This window comes from Manis javanica, chromosome 8 (genome assembly GCF_040802235.1).
Source record: "Manis javanica isolate MJ-LG chromosome 8, MJ_LKY, whole genome shotgun sequence".
NCBI classification, from domain to species: Eukaryota; Metazoa; Chordata; class Mammalia; order Pholidota; family Manidae; genus Manis; species Manis javanica.
The window spans coordinates 11,996,951-12,016,904 of NC_133163.1; the positions used below are offsets into that span (position 1 = coordinate 11,996,951).

The window sequence follows — 19,954 nt, forward strand, 5'->3', positions numbered from 1 at the left end:
GGGTATAGAGCAACTGGAACTCACTGTTGGCAGGAATGTAAAGTAGCTACCATTTGTACTACTTTGGAAATGAGTTTAGCAGAGGCAAGGTACACATTCTACTCAAGTATTTATCCAAGAGAAATGAAAGCATGTGTTCACACAAAGACTTCCACATGAATGTTCATAGCAGTTGTATTTATAATAGGAAAAGTAGAGATAACCCAAGTGTATCAACAAATGAGTAAATTGTGTTAAATCCATATACTAGAATACTACTTAGCAATAAAAAGAAATGATGTATTGATACCTTGATGAATTTCAAATTATCTTGAATGAAAAGCCAAAGAACACATACTATATGATTCCATTTATATAAAAGATTAGAAATTGCGAACTATAGTAACAGCAGTTCTGTGGTTGCAATCTCACTTAACAAAATTTCAATGAAGTAAAATACTGGAAAGTTGAGTTACTCAAAATGACTGGACGTCTACTGGAAGTGCATCCAAATGGTCTACTCCAGGAACTCTTTCTTGATTAGCTTAGTAACCTTCAGAATTGTAACTTTTCTGTGTCAATCAGTCAGAATTTATGCATTTATTCACTGCTTTGTACCAACCTTGATGATAAGACTAAGACTCCTCTGACCCTAAAAAGCTCATAGTCTAGCAGCAAAGAAAAGTAAGTCCAGTATGGTGTGATGAATGCATTAATATATAAGCATGGGATGGTGTAAAGGACTTTGCCTCAGAGGACTTCCTGGAAATCAAGGGAAGTAGCTGGTGTGACTAGAGTCTGATGTAACAAGTAGGGGGAATTCAGGAAGACAAAGCTGGTTATGCTTGGTCCAGATCCCAAGGTGCTTTTTAAGCCAGCAATGAGAAGGCAATGAGAAACCACAAAGAATTTTTAGTAGAGTAGGATTTGTGTAATACTTAAAAATCCTCCCAATATAAAGCTCTGTGATGGTAGGACTGTGTGATGGTTATGCCAGTGTCTGACACATAGTAGAACTCTTGGTTAATTGACAGAAAAATGAAATTTGCATTTTGGGAGATAATTGACAGCACTGAGAATTGAACAAAATGAAAGTGGAAACAGACCAATTCAGAGACCCTCCAAATGGACTACACAAGAAACCAAGAGGGCTTGAACTAAGCAGTAGCAATAAAGAAAGGGGAGAGAGGAATGAATACACAGCATTTGAGAACTGCTTGAAAGAAGGTGGAGGTGGAAGCATTGCAGGAAAGAATCAAGAATGATTCCCAGACACCTGGCTTCATTTATTTGAAAGACGTCAACTACCAGATACACAAAAAATAAGATACAGCCCTACCATGAAGACATTCATAGGATACTAGTGGACATCTATGATTAAGCTAACATGATACTGAGTAAAAGGCATCATGTATGACAGAGGAAAGTATGGGAGCTCAGAGGAGAGATGGACTTCTAAATTGGAGAGAAGGGAATGTTTCCTGGAGAGTATGATCATTGAGTTTGCAAGGACAGAACGAGGTATCTTACAAATACCAAGTGGAGTTACCAGAATAAGGAATGCAGCAAATCTAACACCCAAATCACACATAACTTCAGTGACAAAGCCAAAATCAGAATTTGTATTCTGACTCCCAGGCACTGATCTTTTTGCTTTAGGATGCTTGCTATTAGTCACATGCTCAATAGGTTGGAAAGGCCTAATAAAAGATTACAATTAATTTGACATCATTAAATATTGCCAGGCACTGTTCTAGGTGACAAGGATTTAACAGTGAACAGAACAGCGAGGTCCTTTGAGGTAGTGTACATCCTAGTAAGCAATTCATCACTGTAGAGAGTTGAATTATGTCCTTCCAAAAATTAAGTCCACCTAGACCAGAAACCTTATTTGGAAATAGAATCTTTGCCAATGCCATTCAAGTTTTCAATGTGAAATCACCCTAGATTAGGATGAGATGTAAATCCAATCACTGGTATCTTGTAAAAGAGGAGATGACACAGATGTAGAAGGAAGAAGGCCATGATAAAGATAGAAGCAGAGATTGGGGTTACACAGCCAAAAACCAACTAACACTTGGAGCCACCAGCAGCTGGAAGTAAGGAAGAATTATGCCCTAGAGACTTTGGAGCATAGCCCTGCGAACACCTTGGTTTCAGACTTCTGGCCCCAAGATTGCTGAGAGAATAAACTTCTGTTGTTTCAAGCCATGATGTTCATAGTAATTTGCTACAACAGCCCTACGAAATGAATACAATCACATATTTTTTCTGAATAAGTAATACATTGATATAGCCCAAAAATCAAGGAATAAAATGAAAAGTCTCTCCCATCCCTGTCTCTTATTTGCCTAGGTCCCTTCCCATCTCAAACAGGTAATTTCTGGTTTTCCCATATGTTCCTCTAGTAATACACACACACACAAAAAAAAATATGTTTCTCTACAGGGACACACTTTCTTTAAGAAAATAAATCAGAAAAGCTGGTTTCATGTTTTTTCACTTCACAAGACAATGATTTGTTTCCCCCGTTAGGCCACAGTTAACAGACTTCCGCAGCAGGACTGTGGACTGTGCACGGAGATGTTCAATAAATAGTAACCAAGTCCTCCCGTGGAGCACCTGGCCCTCACTGTCAGTCTCTGTTCTCTTACCTCCTGCTAGCCCTTCCGTTCCTCTGAGTTTGCACTCGCCATTGGGCTCCCGTAACCCAGTTTAGTGGACTCTTGTAAGTCCTTATGTTGCTGGACCTCTTGGCAGCAACTGATCTTGACTGCTCCTTGAAACATTCCCTTCCCAGGACTCCCATAATGTTACTTTCCTGCTTTTCCTCCCTTGTCCTCTACTATTTTCTTTCTACTCTAAAGGTTTTGCACTAGATCCTCTTCTCAATCTCTTGATTTTCCCCTAGATGATTTTATTCACTCCTGTGGTTTCAGTTACCTTTTTTATGCCAACAACTTCCCTTTCTACAGCAAAACCAAGCCTCCTGAACTCCAGGCCATTACTCAATATAATTACTTGCTGTCTCACAGGTTATTTCAGATTCAAAATCTTTGATATAGAAACTTTTCCCAAAACCTCACTCCCCCCTCATTATTACCTATCTCAGGTGACTTTATCATTCTTGCCACAGTAACTGCCCAAGGCAGAAACCCAGAAGTCAACCCTAACACTTCTGTATCCTTCACTCCCCATGCTCTCACCAAGTTCTGTGGAGTCCCCTATGCTTAATTATACCTTAAAATAGTGTTCTCTCTCCATCTCCTCGTCACTACTCTGGTCCAAACACCATTATCTCTCAAGATTTCTTCAACAGTAGTGCTCTCTTCTGTGGCAGAGTGATCATTCCAAAATGCAAATCTGATCATGTTGCTTTCATTTTTAAAGACTTCATATGGCTCACCCCTGCCTTTAAGAAGCACTCCTTCCTTAACGTGCAAGACCTGGTCCTACCGTATTCCTTCAGCTTCACTTTACTGGACTTCTCACTTCCTCTACTAATGTTTCCTCTTCGGGGACGTAACGCACTAGTAGCAGGTGTCTGGTTTGGGCCCCAGCACAGTAACTTACTAGTTGCTTTGGACACAGTGCTACTCTTAAACTCTATGCCTCAGTTCCCTCATGCATAAAATACAGATAATAACAATACTTACATCAAAGGTTGCTGTATTAAATTCCTTAATATATGCAAAGTACTTAAAAGTATACCTGTCTTACAGTAAGCCCTAGCTAAAACATTAACATTTTTACACAAGTGCTAGGTATTGGGGGATGAATAATGCTTTTTTTTAATGAGGCTTTCAGTAGGAGAGGAAGAAAATGATATTAAGTAATTATATGTAGATATGCTAAATGGAAAGTACAAAGTAACGTGGAAAACAAGAAGAACGAAGAACCCAGCGAGTCCTTATTCAGACCCCCAGAAGCCTAAGAATCCATAGCAATGGGTGGGCAGCAGAAGAGATCCTCCATGCGCCAGGGGGCGCTGCAGCACCTCCAGCTTGCCAGAGGAAAAGAGCCGGGAGGACGCTCCACAAAGGTCCCGCGTTCCCTCGTCAACCACCCCGACGCTCACTCGCTCTTCGCTCCACGTGGCTCTTTTCCTAGGGGGTGATTGGTCTGCGCGAGCCGACCCGAGGCGGGGCGGGGCGGGGCAGGGTGGGCGGAGGGGGGTGGGGCCGAGGGGCGGATCTGGAGGGGGCTGACTCGGCGCGGGCCCGTGGGCTCCAGACAAATAAACATGGAGTCCATCTTCCACGAGAAAGTGAGTGCGTTCGGAGGGGAGCTGTCTGCGGCGCGGTGGCGGGCGTGGGGTGCGGTGTAGCCGCCTTCCGGAGGGCTGGGTGGGGCCCGAGTCGCCCCCCTCCCGGCGGGAAGAGCTTTACCCGGAGGGGAGTTTTCACCAACAACCCCCCAATTCCCCGGACCCTCAGCCCCAGAGGCCCGTGCCCGAGGCGCCCGAGGAGCCCAGGGCCCGGCACCTTGCGGGGGCGGGGAGGGCGTGAGGGCAGGGCCCCGGGAGCCTCCCGGCGCGGGAAAGGGGGTGGCACCGAGTGGGTTAGCTTTGCGCTGCTCCACCTTCCGTGGGATTCCTCTGCAGTCCCTTCCCCCCCACGGCCTCTAGGGTCTAGCTAGTCACCTCTCGGACACCTCCTTTGACCCTTCCCAGCTCAATCCATCTCACTCCCCCAGTCCTACCTTCGGCAGAATTAAGTTTTACTTCTGTGGGCTCTTCAGTTCTGTATTGCAGTCTCCCATACACTGAGGTCTGTGAGGCTGTGTTCAAGTCCTCCTGCCCTAGGTCCGTGAGCCCCTCAAGTGCAGGGACCTTGGCTGGTACCATGCAGGGCCTGACACTTGGGGAAGTTAGTTAGGTAACCCCGTGCGCTCCTAAACAGGGAAGTCGTCACAAGAGTTTTTGTTATGGGATGTTACGGTTTCGTTTCTTTAGGTAGTTGCATCTTTCTGGATCTGGAGGCCAAGCTTTCTTATTCAGTATTAAGACTGGACTGGAATTACTTTGTGCGGTCGCCTAGTCTGTTTTGATTCTTAGATGACCACGAACTCGAAGATACTATTTGTGGCCTGTGAAGAAACTCGTCTTTTCTCACGTACAATTAATCAAGTCATTTGGGCGTGAGTGAAACCTTCCTCAAGACAACTTTGCCACGACATGTGATGTTTCATAATACAGTAGTTCCATGTTTAGAAAAGGTTACGGGTGAGGCTATTTAGTAAGAGCACAAGGGTTTTGTTAAATACTAATAAATGATTGTCCATTTAAAAATTAACGCATCTGACAAATAAAGCAATCAAAGGAAAAAGGCAGGATATACATCTAAACAAATTGTTAAATAGAATGCTTTTCTTTACGGAAAACATTTCAGAAAGTTTGGGCACTAGAATAGACTGATTTTTATATGTGGGGGAGAAGGATTCCCATAGTTAACACTAATCTTCTGACTTGATTGACATAATTTATGAATCTTGGACAAGACAAATTTAGTTGCTTGGCTAAGGAGGTTGGATGAAGAGAACCCTGCCCTTACATATCTTTATTACTAATTTCCAAAAGTTTTGGTATAGAACCAGATGCTTCAACACCCCTTTTGAGAATTACATATATTTTAACAATATTGACTGTTACCTAGTTTGGATAGATTTCAGTGAAGGTAACTACTAAACCACGAGATCAAAAGAAGCTGGACTCTATCCTAATGAAAATCTTACCCATAGGAAGTCACTCAATCATCAGCATGTGTGAAAGCTTAAAGATACTTCAGGAATACATTTACACCCTTATCATCAATTTATATGTACTTCTTGAAGGAAGACTTTTTAAGTTCTTCAGGCATATTTAAAGACTATGCAAAGTGCCTATAACCATAGGGCCCATTGTTAAATCTTGTATGCAGTCCATTCTGGGAATATTAGGCTTTATATGCCATTTTCCAGTATACTCTTCCTTCCCCATATTCATTTAACCCCTGCTTAAGTCCTGGGTTTGGAGAGCCAGGAAACAAACTCTGGCCCTAAGGAAGCTATGTATGTGGAATACCTGCCTACAAAGGGCCTTGCGTCCAATTTGTCTTGGAATGTTGGTTTCCCCATTTTCAGAGTTGCCAATTCAGTGTCCTTTGTTAGGTCAGAATATCAATTTAACAGGTGTTCAGTGATCTATCCCCAGTGCCTAGGATAGTGTCTACCACATAGTGCTCAATAAATACTTGAATGAATCAAGAGTTCCTTGAGCACCAAAGATATGTATAGAGTGTTCATCTAAAGTAAACGATCTTTATGTAAACATTTTAGGTCATATATGATATCTCACATGTTCTTGTTTATGTGTTTTTCCCAGCCATCTAAAAATGTAAAAACCATTGTTAGCTATTGAAGCAGGTTGCATTTGATCCATGGGCTAAAGTTTGCAACCTCAAAATTATACCCTAATACTGAATGGCCACTAACTGCTTAGTTTTTTTGTGTATTGTCTGTAATTCTGTTCCTGCTTTCTGTCTATTTGTCATCACTTCTGTTGCAGACCTTTGCTCCTGGTGCTGTCACTGTGCCATCTGATTCGGTACTTTTAATGTAATGTAAACTGAGAATGATAACCAAACTTGTTGGGATTATATTTTAAATTACTGAAAATACTGAAAAGATCCTAAGTGTTGACTTTATGACATTCATTATGCCCTTCAGTGATTGCTGGTTCTCAGCCATCTTCGGAACATTTGAGGTTTAGGACTAACCAAATTTCACAAAAGTGGCTCAAGGAAGTGGTAATAGCACAGACCTGAAACCTCTGGCTGGATTTGAATCCCAGCTCTCTGTCATTTACTACCTGTATGATGCTGGGCAAGTTAGTATCTCTTCTCTGGTTTCCTCCTCTCTGTGTGGCCTCACAGTTAGAAGTGCTTAGAATGCCACCTGCTGGGCAAGTTAGTATCTCTTCTCTGGTTTCCTCCTCTCTGTGTGGCCTCACAGAAGTGCTTAGAATGCCACCTAGCACATGGTGTTATAGAAGTGCTGGCCATGGTTGTTACTCAGATGCTTGTGTTTGCTTCTGCTTGTTCTCATAATGAGGGGTGGGACCTTGTGATCGCTGAGAGGAAATGAGGCAGTGCTGCTCTGTTGATCGTGGCCCCAGCGACGCCATTTCTGAGCACGCCCTTAGGTTTATGCCTGGTTTCTGGTGTAGTCAGTAGTGTCACTGGGAATTTGAAGTAGTTGCAGGTTGGTTCTGAAGACTTTGAGGACAATGAGGGAATGATTTGGTTGCAGTTACCCTTTGTGATTTTGTAAAACATCTTGGAAAAACGGAAGATTCAATTTGTTCATCCTTTGATCCCAATACAATGAAGTCTGGGCCTTAACTCATGGAATATCAGTACCACTGAACTTGGACTACAGCAAAGTGAACTTCTATCCAACTTTGGTTAAAGCTTGATGAGAAAGAGGTAGCTGGGAGTTGGGGAGCATAATCTTAGGTGGGGCCATTGTAAAATTTTGGGGATCTGTGTTGAATCTGATTCATCTTATGACTTTAAAAAGTGGTTGTAAATTCCTTAATATTCTTTCCTATGTAACAATACAGTTTTACTTAGGCAAGGTTGATTTTAAGGGCTTATTTTTCATGTTAAACTAATTTTTATAGAGAAAAATATTACATAAAATATTTGGATCCATTACTTCTCTATATGGCATTAAATATGGTGACCATAGCTTGAGAGCCCCAAACTGAGACATGTAGCCTGACAGCTGGGCAGAAATTTGCATTAGAACTGTTCCCAGAAAAATCCGTATCTGGTACCATATTAGGCAGCTCTCAATGTGTAGAATAGCTGTATCTTAAGACATTTAACTGTATCTCAACAAAGGTTTTTTTTGTATCATTAATTTACAGTTACATGAGGAACATTATGTTTACTAGACTCCACCCTTCACCAAGTCCCCCCCAAAAACCCCATTACAGTCACTCACTGTCCATCAGTGTAGTAAGATTCTGTAGAGTCACTACTTGTCTTCTCTGTGTTGCACAGCCCTCCCTGTGCCTCCCCCCACATTATACCTGCTAATCATAATGACCTCTTGCTTTCCCCCCACCCCCCTTCTCCCTCCCTTCCCACCCATCCTCCCCAGTCCCTTTCCTATTGGTAACTGTTAGTCCATTCTTGGGTTCTGTGATTCTGCAGATGTTTTTTTCCTTCAGTTTTTGCTTTGTTGTTATACTCCACACATGAGTGAAATCATTTGGTACTTGTCTTTCTCCACCTGGCTTATTTCACTGAGCATAATACCCTCTAGCTCCATAGATGTTGTTGCAAATGGTAGAATTTGTTTTTTACTGTATTGTAAACTGAGAATGATAACCAAACTTGTTGGAGTTATATTTTCCCAGATATGGAGATGATCATATGGCTGAATAATATTCCATTGTGTATATGTACCACATCTTCTTTATCCATTCATCTACTGATGGACACTCAGGTTGCTTCCATTTCTTGGCTATTGTGAATAGTGCTGTGATAAACATAGGGGTGCATCTGTCTTTTTCAAACTGGGCTGCTGTATTCTCAGGGTAAATTCCTAGAAGTGGAATTTCTGGGTCAAATGGTATTTCTATTATGAGCTTTTTTGAGGAACCTCCATACTGCTTTCCACAATGGTTGAACTAATTTACATTCCCACCATCAGTGTTGGAGGGTTCCCCTTTCTCCACAACCTCACCAACATTTGTTGTTGTTTGTCTTTTGGATGGTGGCGATCCTTCCTGGTGTGCAGTGATATCTCATTGTGGTGTTAATTTGCATTTCTCTGTTGACTAGCAATGTGGAGCATCTTTTCATGTATCTGTTGGCCATCTGAATTTCTTCCTTGGAGAACTGTCTGTTCAGCTCCTCTGCCCATTTTTTTATTGGATTATTTGCTTTTTGTTTGTTGAGGTGCGTGAGCTCTTTATATATTTTGGATGTCAACCCTTTATCGGATCTGTCATTTATGAATATATTCTCCCATACTGTAGGATGTCTTTTTGTTCTGTTGATGGTGTCCTTTGCTGTACAGAAGCTTTTCAGCTTAATATTGTCCCACTTGTTCATTTTTGCTTTTGTTTTCCTTGCCCGTTCATGAAGAAGTTGCTCATGTTTATGTCTAAGAGATTTTTATGGTTTCATGACTTACGTTCAGGTCTTTGATCCATTTCGAATTTACTTTTGTGTATGGGGTTAGACAATGATCCAGTTTCATTCTCTTACATGTAGCTGTCCAGTTTTGCCAACACCAATTGTTGAAGAGGCTGTCATTTCCCCATTGTATGTCCATGGCTCCTTTATTGTATATTAATTGACCATGTATGTTTGGGTTTATGTCTGGAGTCTCTATTCTGTCCCACTGGTCTGTGGGTCTGTTCTTGTGCCAGTACCAAATTGTCTTGATTACTGTGGCTTTGTAGTAGAGCTTGAAGTTGGGGAGCAAGATCCCCCCCACTTTATTATTCCTTCTCAGGATTGCTGTGGCTATTTGGGGTCTTTGGAGGTTCCATATGAATTTTAGAACTATTTGTTCCAGTTTGTTAAAGAATGCTGTTGGTAATTTGATAGGGATTGTATTGAATCTGTAGATTGCTTTGGGCAGGATGGCAATTTTGACAATATTAATTCTTCGTAGCCAAGAGAGCATGGGATGAGTTTCCATTTGTTAGTGTCCTCATTAATTTCTCTTAAGAGTATCTTGTAGTTTTCAGGGTATAATAGGTCTTTCACTTCCTTGGTTAGCTTTATTCCTAGGTATTTTATTCTTTTTGATGCAATTGTGAATGAAATTGTTTTCCTGATTTCTCTTTCTGTTAGTTCATTGTTGGTGTACAGGAAAGCCACAGGTTTCTGTGTATTAATTTTGTATCCTGCAACTTTGCTGAATTCCAGTATTGGTTCTAGTAGTTTTGGAGTGGAGTCTTTAGGGTTTTTTATGTACAATATCATGTCATCTGCAAATAGTGACAGTTTGACTTCTTCTTTACCAATCTGGATGCCTTGTATTTCATTGTTTTGTCTGATTGCCGTGGCTAGGAGCTCCACTATTATGTTGAATAACAGTGGGGAGAGTGGACATCCTGTCTTGTTCCTGATCTTAGAGGAAAAGCTTTCAGCTTCTCGCTGTTAAATATGATGTTGGCTGTGGGTTTATCATATATGGCCTTTATTATGTTGAGCTACTTGCCCTCTATAACCGTTTTGTTGAAAGTTTTTATCATGAATGGGTCTTGAATTTTGTCAAATGGTTTTTCAGCATCTATGGAGATGATCATGTGGTTTTTGTCCTTTTTGTTTATGTGGTGGATGATGTTGATGGATTTTCAAATGTTGTACCATCCTTGCATACCTGAGATGATTCCCAGTTGGTCATGGTGTATGATCCTTTTGATGTATTTTTGAATTCCATTTGCTAATATTTTGTTGAGTATTTTTGCATCTATGTTCATCAGGGATATTGGTCTGTAATTTTCTTTTTTTGTGGTGTCTTTGCCTGGTTTTGGTATTAAGGTGATGCTGGCTTCATAGAATGAGTTTGGGAGTATTCCCTCCTCTTCTATTTTTGGAAAACTTTAAGGAGAATGAGTATCATGTCTTCTCTATATGTCTGATAAAATTCAGAGTTGAGCCATCTGGCCCAGGGGTTTTGCTCTTTGGTAGTTTTTTGATTACCGCTTCAATTTAGTTGCTGGTAATTGGTCTGTTTAGATATTCTATTTCTTTCCTGGTCAGTCTTGGAATGTTGTATTTTTCTAGGAAGTTTTCCATTTCTTCTAGGTTTTCCAGCTTGTTAGTATATAGGTTTTCATAGTATTCTCTAATAATTCTTTGTATTTCTGTAGGGTCCGTCATGATTTTCCTTTCTCGTTTCTGATTCTGTTGATGGGTGTTGATTCTCTTTTTCTCTTAATACGTCTGGCTAGAGGCTTATCTATTTTGTTTATTTTCTCAAAGAACCAGTTCTTGGTTTCATTGATTTTTTTTCTATTGTTTTGTTCTTCTCAATTTTATTTATTTATTCTCTGATCTTTATTATGTCCCTTCTTCTGCTGACTTTAGGCCTCATTTGTTCTTCTTTTTCCAATTTCAATAATTGTGACTTTTGACTATTCATTTGGGATTGTTCTTCCTTCTTTAAATAGGCCTGGATTGCTATATACTCTCCTCTTAGAACTGCTTTTGCTGCATCCCGCAGAAGTTGGGGCTTTGTGCTGTTGTCATTTGTCTCCATATACTGCTTGATATCTATTTTAATTTGGTCGTTGATCCATTGATTATTTAGGAGCATGTTGTTACGCCTCCATGTGTTTGTGAGCCTTTTTGCTTTCTTTGTACAATTTATTTCTAGTTTTATCCCTTTGTGATCCAAGAAGTTGGTTTTTAGGATTTCATTCTTTTGAATTTACTGAAGCTCTTTTTGTGGCCTAGTATGTGGTCTATTCTGGAAAATGTTCCATGTGCACTTCAGAAGAATATGTATCCTGCTGCTTTTGGGTGTAGAGTTCTGCACATGTCTATTAGGTCCATCTGTTCTAGTGTGTTGTTCAGTGCCTCTGTGTCCTTACTTATTTTCTGTCTGGTGGATCTGTCCTTTGGAGTGAATGGTGTGTTGAGGTCTCTTAAAATGTGTGCATTGCATTCTATTTCCCCCTTTAATTCTGTTAGTATTTGTTTCACATATGTTGGTGCTCCTGTATTGGGTGCATATATATTTATAATGGTTATATCCTCTTGTTGGACTGAGCCCTTTATCATTATATAGTGGCCTTCTTTATCTCTTGTTACTTTCTTTGTTTTGAAGTCTATTTTGTCTGATATTAGTACTGCAACCCCTGCTTTCTTCTCGCTGTTGTTTGCCTGAAATATCTTTTTCCATCCCTTGACTTTTAGTCTGTGTATGTCTTTTGGTTTGAGCTGAGTCTCTTGTAAGCAGCATAGAGATGGGTCTTGCTTTTTTATCCATTCATTACTCTGTGTCTTTTAAATGGTGCATTCAGTCCATTTACATTTAGGGTGATTATTGAAAGATATGTACTTATTGCCATTACAGGCTTTATATTCGTCATTACCAAAGGTTCAAGGTTAGCTTCTTTACTATCTAACTGTCTAACTTAACTCATTTTTGAGCTATTATAAACACTGTCTGATGATTCTTTATTTCTCTCCCTTCTTATTCCTCCTCCTCCATTCTGTATATGTTAGGTGTTTTATTCTGTGCTCTTTTGTGTTTCCTTTGACTGCTTTTGTGATTAGTTGATTTTATTTTTTGCCTTTAGTTAGTATTTGGTTGGTCTGCTTTCTTTGCTGTGATTGTATTTTCTCTGGTGATATCTGTTTAGCCTTATGAGGGCTTCCATCTAGAGCAGTCCCTCTAAAATACCCTGTAGAGGTGGTTTGTGGGAGGCAAATTCCCTTAACTTTTCCTTGTCTGGGAATTGTTTAATCCCTCCTTCGTACTTAAATGCTAATCGTGCTGGATACGGCATCCTTGGTTCACGGCCCTTTGGTTTCATTACATTAAATATATCATGCCATTCTCTTCTGGCCTGAAAGGTTTCTGTTGAGAAGTCTGATGATAGTGTGATGGCTTTTCCTTTGTAGGTGACCTTTTTTCTTTCTCTGACTGCCTTTAATACTCTGTCCTTGTCCTTGATCTTTGCCATTTTAATTATTATGTGTCTTGGTGTTGTCCTCCTTGGGTCTCTTGTGTTGGGAGTTCTGTGTGCTTCCATCTGGTGGATCTGAGAGAGTATTTCCTCCCCCAGTTTGGGGAAGTTTTCAGCAAATATTTGTTCAAATACACTTTCTATCCCTTTTTCTCTGTCTTCTTCTGTTACCCTTATAATGCGAATATTGTTCCGTTTGGATTGGTCACACAGTTCTCTTAATATTCTTTCATTCCTGGAGATCCTTTTATCTCTCTCTGCCTCAGCTCTTCTGTGTTCCTGTTCTCTGATTTCTATTCCAGTAACGGCCTCTTGCAACTCATCCAGTCTGCTCTTAAGTCCTTCCAGAGATTGTTTTATTTCTGTATTCTCCCTCCCAACTTTATCTGTTAGCTCTTGCATATTTCTCTGCAGGTCCATCAGCATGATTATGACCTTTATTTTGAATTCTTTTTCAGGAAGATTGGTTAAATCTATCTCCTCAGGCTCCTTCTCAGGGGTTGTCTGTGTGATTCTGGTCTTGATCAAATTGTTCTGCCTTTTCATGGCGATAGAGGTAGTCATGGGCATTTGATGCATGTGTCAGCTAGGAGAACTAAGTTCCTTCTTGCTTGCTTGTCGCCTTCCTTTCCTGTGAGAACAGCGACCCCTAGCAGCTTGTGCTGGGCAGCTGCGCGCCGACGGGGCTTCTGAGTCTGGCCCGGGCCGCTGCGGAGGAGGCTGTGGGCAGTTGCTGTGGGCGTGGCCGCTCTCCGGCTGCTCCTCTGCTATGGCGGGACCGCGCCGGAGGGGAAATGGACAGGAGGCTGTTTATTGCTGTGAGGGGCCTCAGAGCTGTGCTGCCTCCCAGAGGGTTAGAGTGCCTGTAGTTCCTGGGGATTCCCAGCTGCTGGGTTGAGTGTGCCAGGATGCTTCTGTGAGGCCCCTGTCCTTTTAAGACTTTCAAAAAGCACTTGCTTTTCTTTTGTCCCAGGGGTGCCGGCTGCAGGGACCCACTCGCAGATTTTACTGTTCCATTTCCCTAATATCCAGCACACCACACACTGTGTGTCTGCGCTCCTGGTATGGATGACTAGGGTTGTGTATTTAGCAGTCCTGGGCTCCCACTCCCTTCCTGCTCCAAGTCCTTTCCTCCCACTGGGGAGCTGGTGTGGGGGGGTGTGCTCAGATCCCACCCGGCTGCGGCTTGTATCTTACCCCCTTCGTGAGGTGCTGGGTTCTTGCAGGTGTGTATGTAGTCTGGCTGTTGTACTGTATCTTCTGGTCTTTTAGGAATAGTTGTATTTGTTGTATTTTCAAAAATATATATGGTTTTGGGAGGAGATTTCTGCTGCCCTACCTATGCTGCCATCTTGACCCCTCCCCAGATTCAGCAAAGGCTTTTTTGTTGTTTGAATTTTTTATTAAGTATAACACAAGTAGGAGCACACAAATCATAATAGGACAGCTCAACGACATCTCACAAAGTGAATGGGCATATGTAAATAATGCTTAGATCAAGTAGCAGAACATTTCCCTATATCCTGTTAGCCCCCTATGCCCTTTTTCAGATACTAACTCACCCTCCACCCCATCTCCACTCCTGTGCAATCCTGAATTCTAACATCATAGATAAGTTTTGCCCATTTTTCTGTCCTTGTTAATGGAATTGTACAGTATGAGCTCTTTTGAGTCTTTCACTTCACATTGAAAGATTGATCCATATTATTACAGGTAGTTTAATTCATTCCCATTGTTACGTAGTATTCCTTTGTGATATAACATAATTCATCCATTTTACTCTGAAGGGCATTTGGGTAGTTTCCAGTCTGGGTGTCATTATGATTAGTGCTTCTGTGAACATTGTTATACATGTCTTCTGATGAATGTATGTTTGCATTTCTGTTGTTTGCATTATCTACGTAGCAGTGGAATTGCCAGATCATAGGGTGGCTATATGTTAAGCTTAAGTAGCTACTCCATACAGTTTTCCAAAGTGGTTATATTAATTTGTACTTCCACCAGTAGCCTATGATTGTTTTATGTCTCTAATCCTCTGCAATGTTTTAGCCATTCTGGAGAGTGTGTAGTAATATTTAAAATATTAAATAGTAAAAAAATGTGGTTTTAATATACTCTTTCCTGATGGGCTGCGAAGTTGAACACCGTTTGTGTATTTTAGCCATCTGGCTATCCTGTTGTGAATACTTGTTTCTCTTACCTGTTTTTCAGTAGTATATAAATAGGATGTTTGTGTAGCCCTTCTGCTATTCATTGAGAATTGGCTTCTGCCAGTAGGAATACTGTAGAAGGAAAAAGAGTTGAAAACAAGACCTCTCTCACCATTGTGGCAGTGACTTGAGTGACAGCTGGTGTCTTCTTTAGCTTCAGGCAAATTACTCCATACCGAAATTTGAAGATAAACCTATATCAGCCCTGTGTCACACTCAGACTGTCTCAATGCTGCCTTTCTATGGCATTATATACATATACCCTATATCTTTTCAGCAGTGGAATTTTCTTGCTTGAAAACTAATTCATCAGGAAAACTTGCCAAGTATTGCTCTTAGGGGTCACCATCTATTGTGTAATATAGCCCAGAACAAATTGCACAAAGTCAGACAGGCTAGGTTAAGGAATAGACTTTTTTGGGGAAAGGGAAAACTTAGAGGGCCAGGGTTAGCAGGAGAAGAAAGTGTTCTTACATCTACCATCATCCCACAGAAAGGCAAACTTGGTGTTGATATTCACAGGGAAGGGTCTCATTATTCATTCAATTGTATTCTATTGAAAATGGGTACAAGACCCTTGAGTCTCCATTTTTACAGGTCAGGCATGGGAAAGTAGCACTGTTGTGGGGAGAGGGGTAAAAAGCAGGCTGCTTGGTGCCAGGCAGCCTGGATTTGGATTTAGGGTATCAGTTGTATGAGAAAGTCACCTGCCCAGCTGCTGCAGACCCTGAATTCCGTGTGAAGTTGTACTCCCACCCTCCCACCCCGCTATGAATGGACGCCAGTGATCCCATGGGGAGCTGAGCTTCCATGCAGCCCCTTGCTGGCTTGTCCGGAAATGAGCTCCAGTGGTGGTTTTTGGACACTTTGGCTGACTGTACCACCCTGCGCATACGTTATCTGTGAGGTTCCCTGAAGAGAATTTTGGCACTGTAGTTACAAATCTTCCTTAGCATCAAACAGATTTTTTCTTACCTATATCAGTTCTTGATTTTCATTTGTTTTCTTCATTTGGATTTGAATTCCATGAACAAGCATTTAGATCGGGTCAAGATTATTGTGTTAACAGAGCAAACGTTCTAGGGATTAAAATTCCCTTTCAGCATTAGTAATTTGCCATGGAATCTCCAAAGATGTGTTTATTTTGGTACGTACTATGAGGGAGACTAAGTGTTTTTACAGAATAGTTTTTAGTAAAATAGGAGATTTTGTATATTTGATAGATGCTAGATAATGTTTAAAATACATGATTCTTAAAGGCTGTGTTAAGATAACAATTAAATTCCTGTTTAGGGGATGATGCTGTACAAAATCTGTTTAACAAATCACATTTGAATCTTTGTTTTGGAAATACCAGCAAGAAGGCTCACTCTGTGCTCAGCATTGCTTGAATAATCTGTTGCAAGGAGAATATTTCAGCCCTGTGGAATTATCTTCAATTGCACATCAGCTTGATGAAGAAGAGAGGATGAGGATGGCAGAAGGAGGAGTTACCAGTGAAGACTATCGCACGTTTTTACAGGTATTGGTTTTAAACTTACAGAGTCATGTTTTTAAAAAAATGTGGATATTGCTGAGAAAAGAATGAACTATTCCTACGGGGATCTGACTTGTTAATTATAACTTTGCTCTTGGGAAATGCACAGGATGTTATTTTAAATATGCACACTAATGACAATTTTATCCTTCTCTCCCCACCCTCAACCTCCACCTCAATTACCTGTCCAAATTCCACAGCAGCCTTCTGGAAATATGGATGACAGTGGTTTTTTCTCTATTCAAGTAAGTAGTGACAAGCATGTACAAAGTGTTGTTTATGTCCCAGGCACTGTTAAGCTGAGTATCTTTTCACAGCCTTTCATAGTCACTGTCATGATGTAACCTTCAGAAATTCCTCCAATAGACTGTGTGTCTAACAGAGTAAGACTATAGAGTGCTAGATTTTCATATAGATAAATATGAAAGTTAGGATTATAAAATCTTCAATTTAGAGTAAAGCTTTTTGAAAAGAGAGTATTTAACTTGCATTTTGTGCTAATAACCAGGTAGTTCCAGTAAGTCAGTGTTTTCAACTTACTATCTCTTGTGTAAATTTGACACAGTGCAACACCTCACTACCTTCCATTTAAATCAGCTTACCTGGATTGGATTGGATTACTATGGTCTATGGCTTTATTTATTTTTTCTTTTTTTAAACTTTTAGCTCCTCTTGAATTCTATGAATGAGTGTACTTGTGGAATTCTTTTATCTTACCTGTGGGTCTTTTATTCTGTTTGTAACACTTCAGAGGGGTATCCAGAGTTCTTTCAGAACCTCTTTTGAGGGATCTGTTTCTGCGAATTCTCTGTGTGCATTCCCCTTGTCCTGCCACCTGGACTTCCCATTCACCAGTGTTTCCACCCAGTGCTTCACTGTGGACATTGTGGGTAACAGGCCCGTATTAGAGGCCCGAGCCAAGTCCCTACTTGCTGTTTCCCAGCTGTGTGGTGCTGCCGTTGGTGCCAATGCACTTCCCTGCCACACTGCATTCACTATTGTCTGCTAGGACCTGGCTTGGTTGCTGTGTTGGGGGCTGTCTTAGAGGCTAGATAGTGAATTTTCAGAAATTTCCCTTTTTTTCCAGTTTGAATTGAAATAATCAGATTTATCTTTTGTTTTGTTTTTTTTCCACAAAGTACAAACTCGTGATAATAGAAGTTTAAAATCTATGAAAGCTTCAGTTTAAATCTCCAGAAAGAACTCTTTTTAAAAGACATAAAATCATTTTAATGACGGATCACTTAGTGAATAGAATATAACTTTTCTAAAGCAGGACCCATAGCAACCAAATTATCGCATGTAGTGGACTAGTTACTGGATAGGATGGATATAACTCTTGGTTTTTGAGGCAGTTTTATCTAGGAGTTGTGTAATTCTCCAGAATGTTGCAGAAACCTAGTGGAAAAAGTACTGTTAATGCTATTTGTGTGTTATTTATGGATTTAGTGATGTATCTGTACACACACACACACTTTTAAAACAATAGCCTTCTGGAGAATTTATATATGAAATACAATTGTTCATTCAACCAACATGGCTACACTACTTAAATTTGGAATTGAAGGGTTTTGCTCATGAAAAGTTGCTATTATTTTAACAGGTGATAAGCAATGCCCTGAAAGTTTGGGGTTTAGAACTAATCCTGTTCAACAGTCCGGAGTACCAGAGGCTCAGAGTCGATCCCATGTAAGATTTCATTTTGCTTTTCTTACATTTCCTAAATTTGATTTTTAAAGTTATAATTTTTCAAAGAAGGAAAATATGTTTTGAATGCTTTTGTTTTGGTGTTCCCTGTTTCATTCCCTCAGATTTTCCTATTTCACCTTTTGTGGATGTCCATGAACATCTGCCTACTGAGCCTTTCTGACACCTCAGTGTCTGGCAGACATAGCTGATCCTTGAATGGCGTGAGATGCCATCATTTTTGCATGGCATCGCTAATCTGCAGAAAGAGGCATACTGTTTTGTAATTTTTTAAAAGTCAGTGATACTTAACTGTAAACATCCTGAATGATAACTTTGTATAATATTTGCCATTGGACAAACTAAATGAATATGAGTACTGTTTCAAATTAATATTGTGTATGTACTTTTTTCATTTTCTAGAAATGAAAGATCATTTATATGCAATTATAAAGAACACTGGTTTACAGTTAGAAAATTAGGAAAACAGGTAATGTTTCTTCTTCCCTTTTTTTCCTCATTCTGCACTCCATTTGCAACTAAAATGTAAGGAATTCATGCCTTGAATTCACCAGTAATGTGTGTTATGGCATGATTTTGATCTTGGTAGGTAGAAATTTGCTATTTTAAAAGATAGTATTAGTTTCCTTTAGAGGTTTATTTGTGACAATCATAAACAATTTAACTGTATTATAAGGAAAATTCTTTAGTTAAGACAATACAAGCATGGCTACTTTTAAGTGGTTTGTATGTTAAAGAAATTCTGTCAGTAAACCATTACTTTTACAGATTTGTATTTATCACAGTAGTGTCACACAACCTGAAATAGTGTCCACCATGAATAAAAGTTTTCAACTGTGTTTGCTTTAGCATAACAAGATTTTTCACATTCCAAAATGCCATGTAATATATACATCTACACAATATGATTGCCATTAAAAAAAAACATGGAATATGTCTTAAGCAATCCTTTCTTTTTTATTTATTAAAGTATCATTGATATACAGTCATATGTTGGTTTTAAATATACAACACAGTGCTTCAACAGTTATTCATATTATTAAATCCTCACCCCCTCTAATGCAGTTACTATCTATCAGTGTAGTAAGATTTACAGAATTGTTGGCTGTATATTCTCCATGCTGTACTACCATCCCCATGACCAACTTACATTGTGATGAACCTTTCTTAAGATCAAGAAATGTAGCTAAACTGTTATTTTTAGAAATAATTGCCAGTTATCTTTGTATACATAGTACCATTTTGAAACAGAATTCTTTAAAATCTTTTTTATTATAATTTTGAATCTTTAAAGGAGAGTTACTGAAAATGGCTAATACAGTAAAAAGAAGTGAACTATTGATACACATAACATGGATAAATGTCAAAATGATTATGCTGAATGAAAGAAGGTAGACACAGGCTACTACATGCTGTATGGCTCTCCATTTATATAGAAGTCTAGAAAATGAAAACTAGTCACAGTGACAAAACAGATGGAGGAGCAGTAGTTGCCCTGGGAGGAGGAGACAAAGACTGAAAGGATTATAAGGGGTATGGGAAACTTGGCAGTGGGGAATATGGTCACTCTTTTGGTTTTGGTGATGGTTTCATGGGAGTATACTTAAGTTAGAACTTTTCAAATAATACTCTTTAAATATGTGCAGTTTATTATATGTCAATTATACCTCAATGGAGCTGTTTTCAAAACTAAAATAATAAAAAGCAAAAAAAAATGAAATCAAGAAAGAATACATTGAATTAAATCTATAAAAAGTAAATCAAAACCCAAAACCTGCTATTATATTTTAATTCAGCTGCCTAGGCCTTCATCTTAGA

General features: G+C 39.8%; 1 protein-coding gene across 10 annotated transcripts in view; it reads left to right on the plus strand.

The window, feature by feature from the left end:
* The first annotated feature begins 4,161 nt into the window (after positions 1-4,161).
* ATXN3 (ataxin 3) overlaps positions 4,162-19,954 on the plus strand; it is a 52,127-nt gene continuing 36,334 nt past the window's right edge. For 3 of the 10 annotated variants that reach the window (XR_012133715.1, XM_073241953.1, XM_073241955.1), the window contains exons 1-5: positions 4,165-4,246; positions 16,250-16,414; positions 16,630-16,674; positions 18,033-18,118; positions 18,539-18,605. Coding sequence is in view for 6 of the 10 variants with exons in the window: in XM_073241953.1 (XP_073098054.1) it covers positions 4,223-4,246; positions 16,250-16,414; positions 16,630-16,674; positions 18,033-18,118; positions 18,539-18,605 (387 nt within the window). In the remaining 4 variants the exon portion in view is untranslated. Of the gene's footprint in view, positions 4,247-4,933; positions 5,119-16,249; positions 16,415-16,629; positions 16,675-18,032; positions 18,119-18,538; positions 18,606-19,954 lie in introns of those variants that run through there. The other 7 variants (XM_073241956.1, XM_073241954.1, XM_073241960.1 and 4 more) reach the window with 7 other exon arrangements.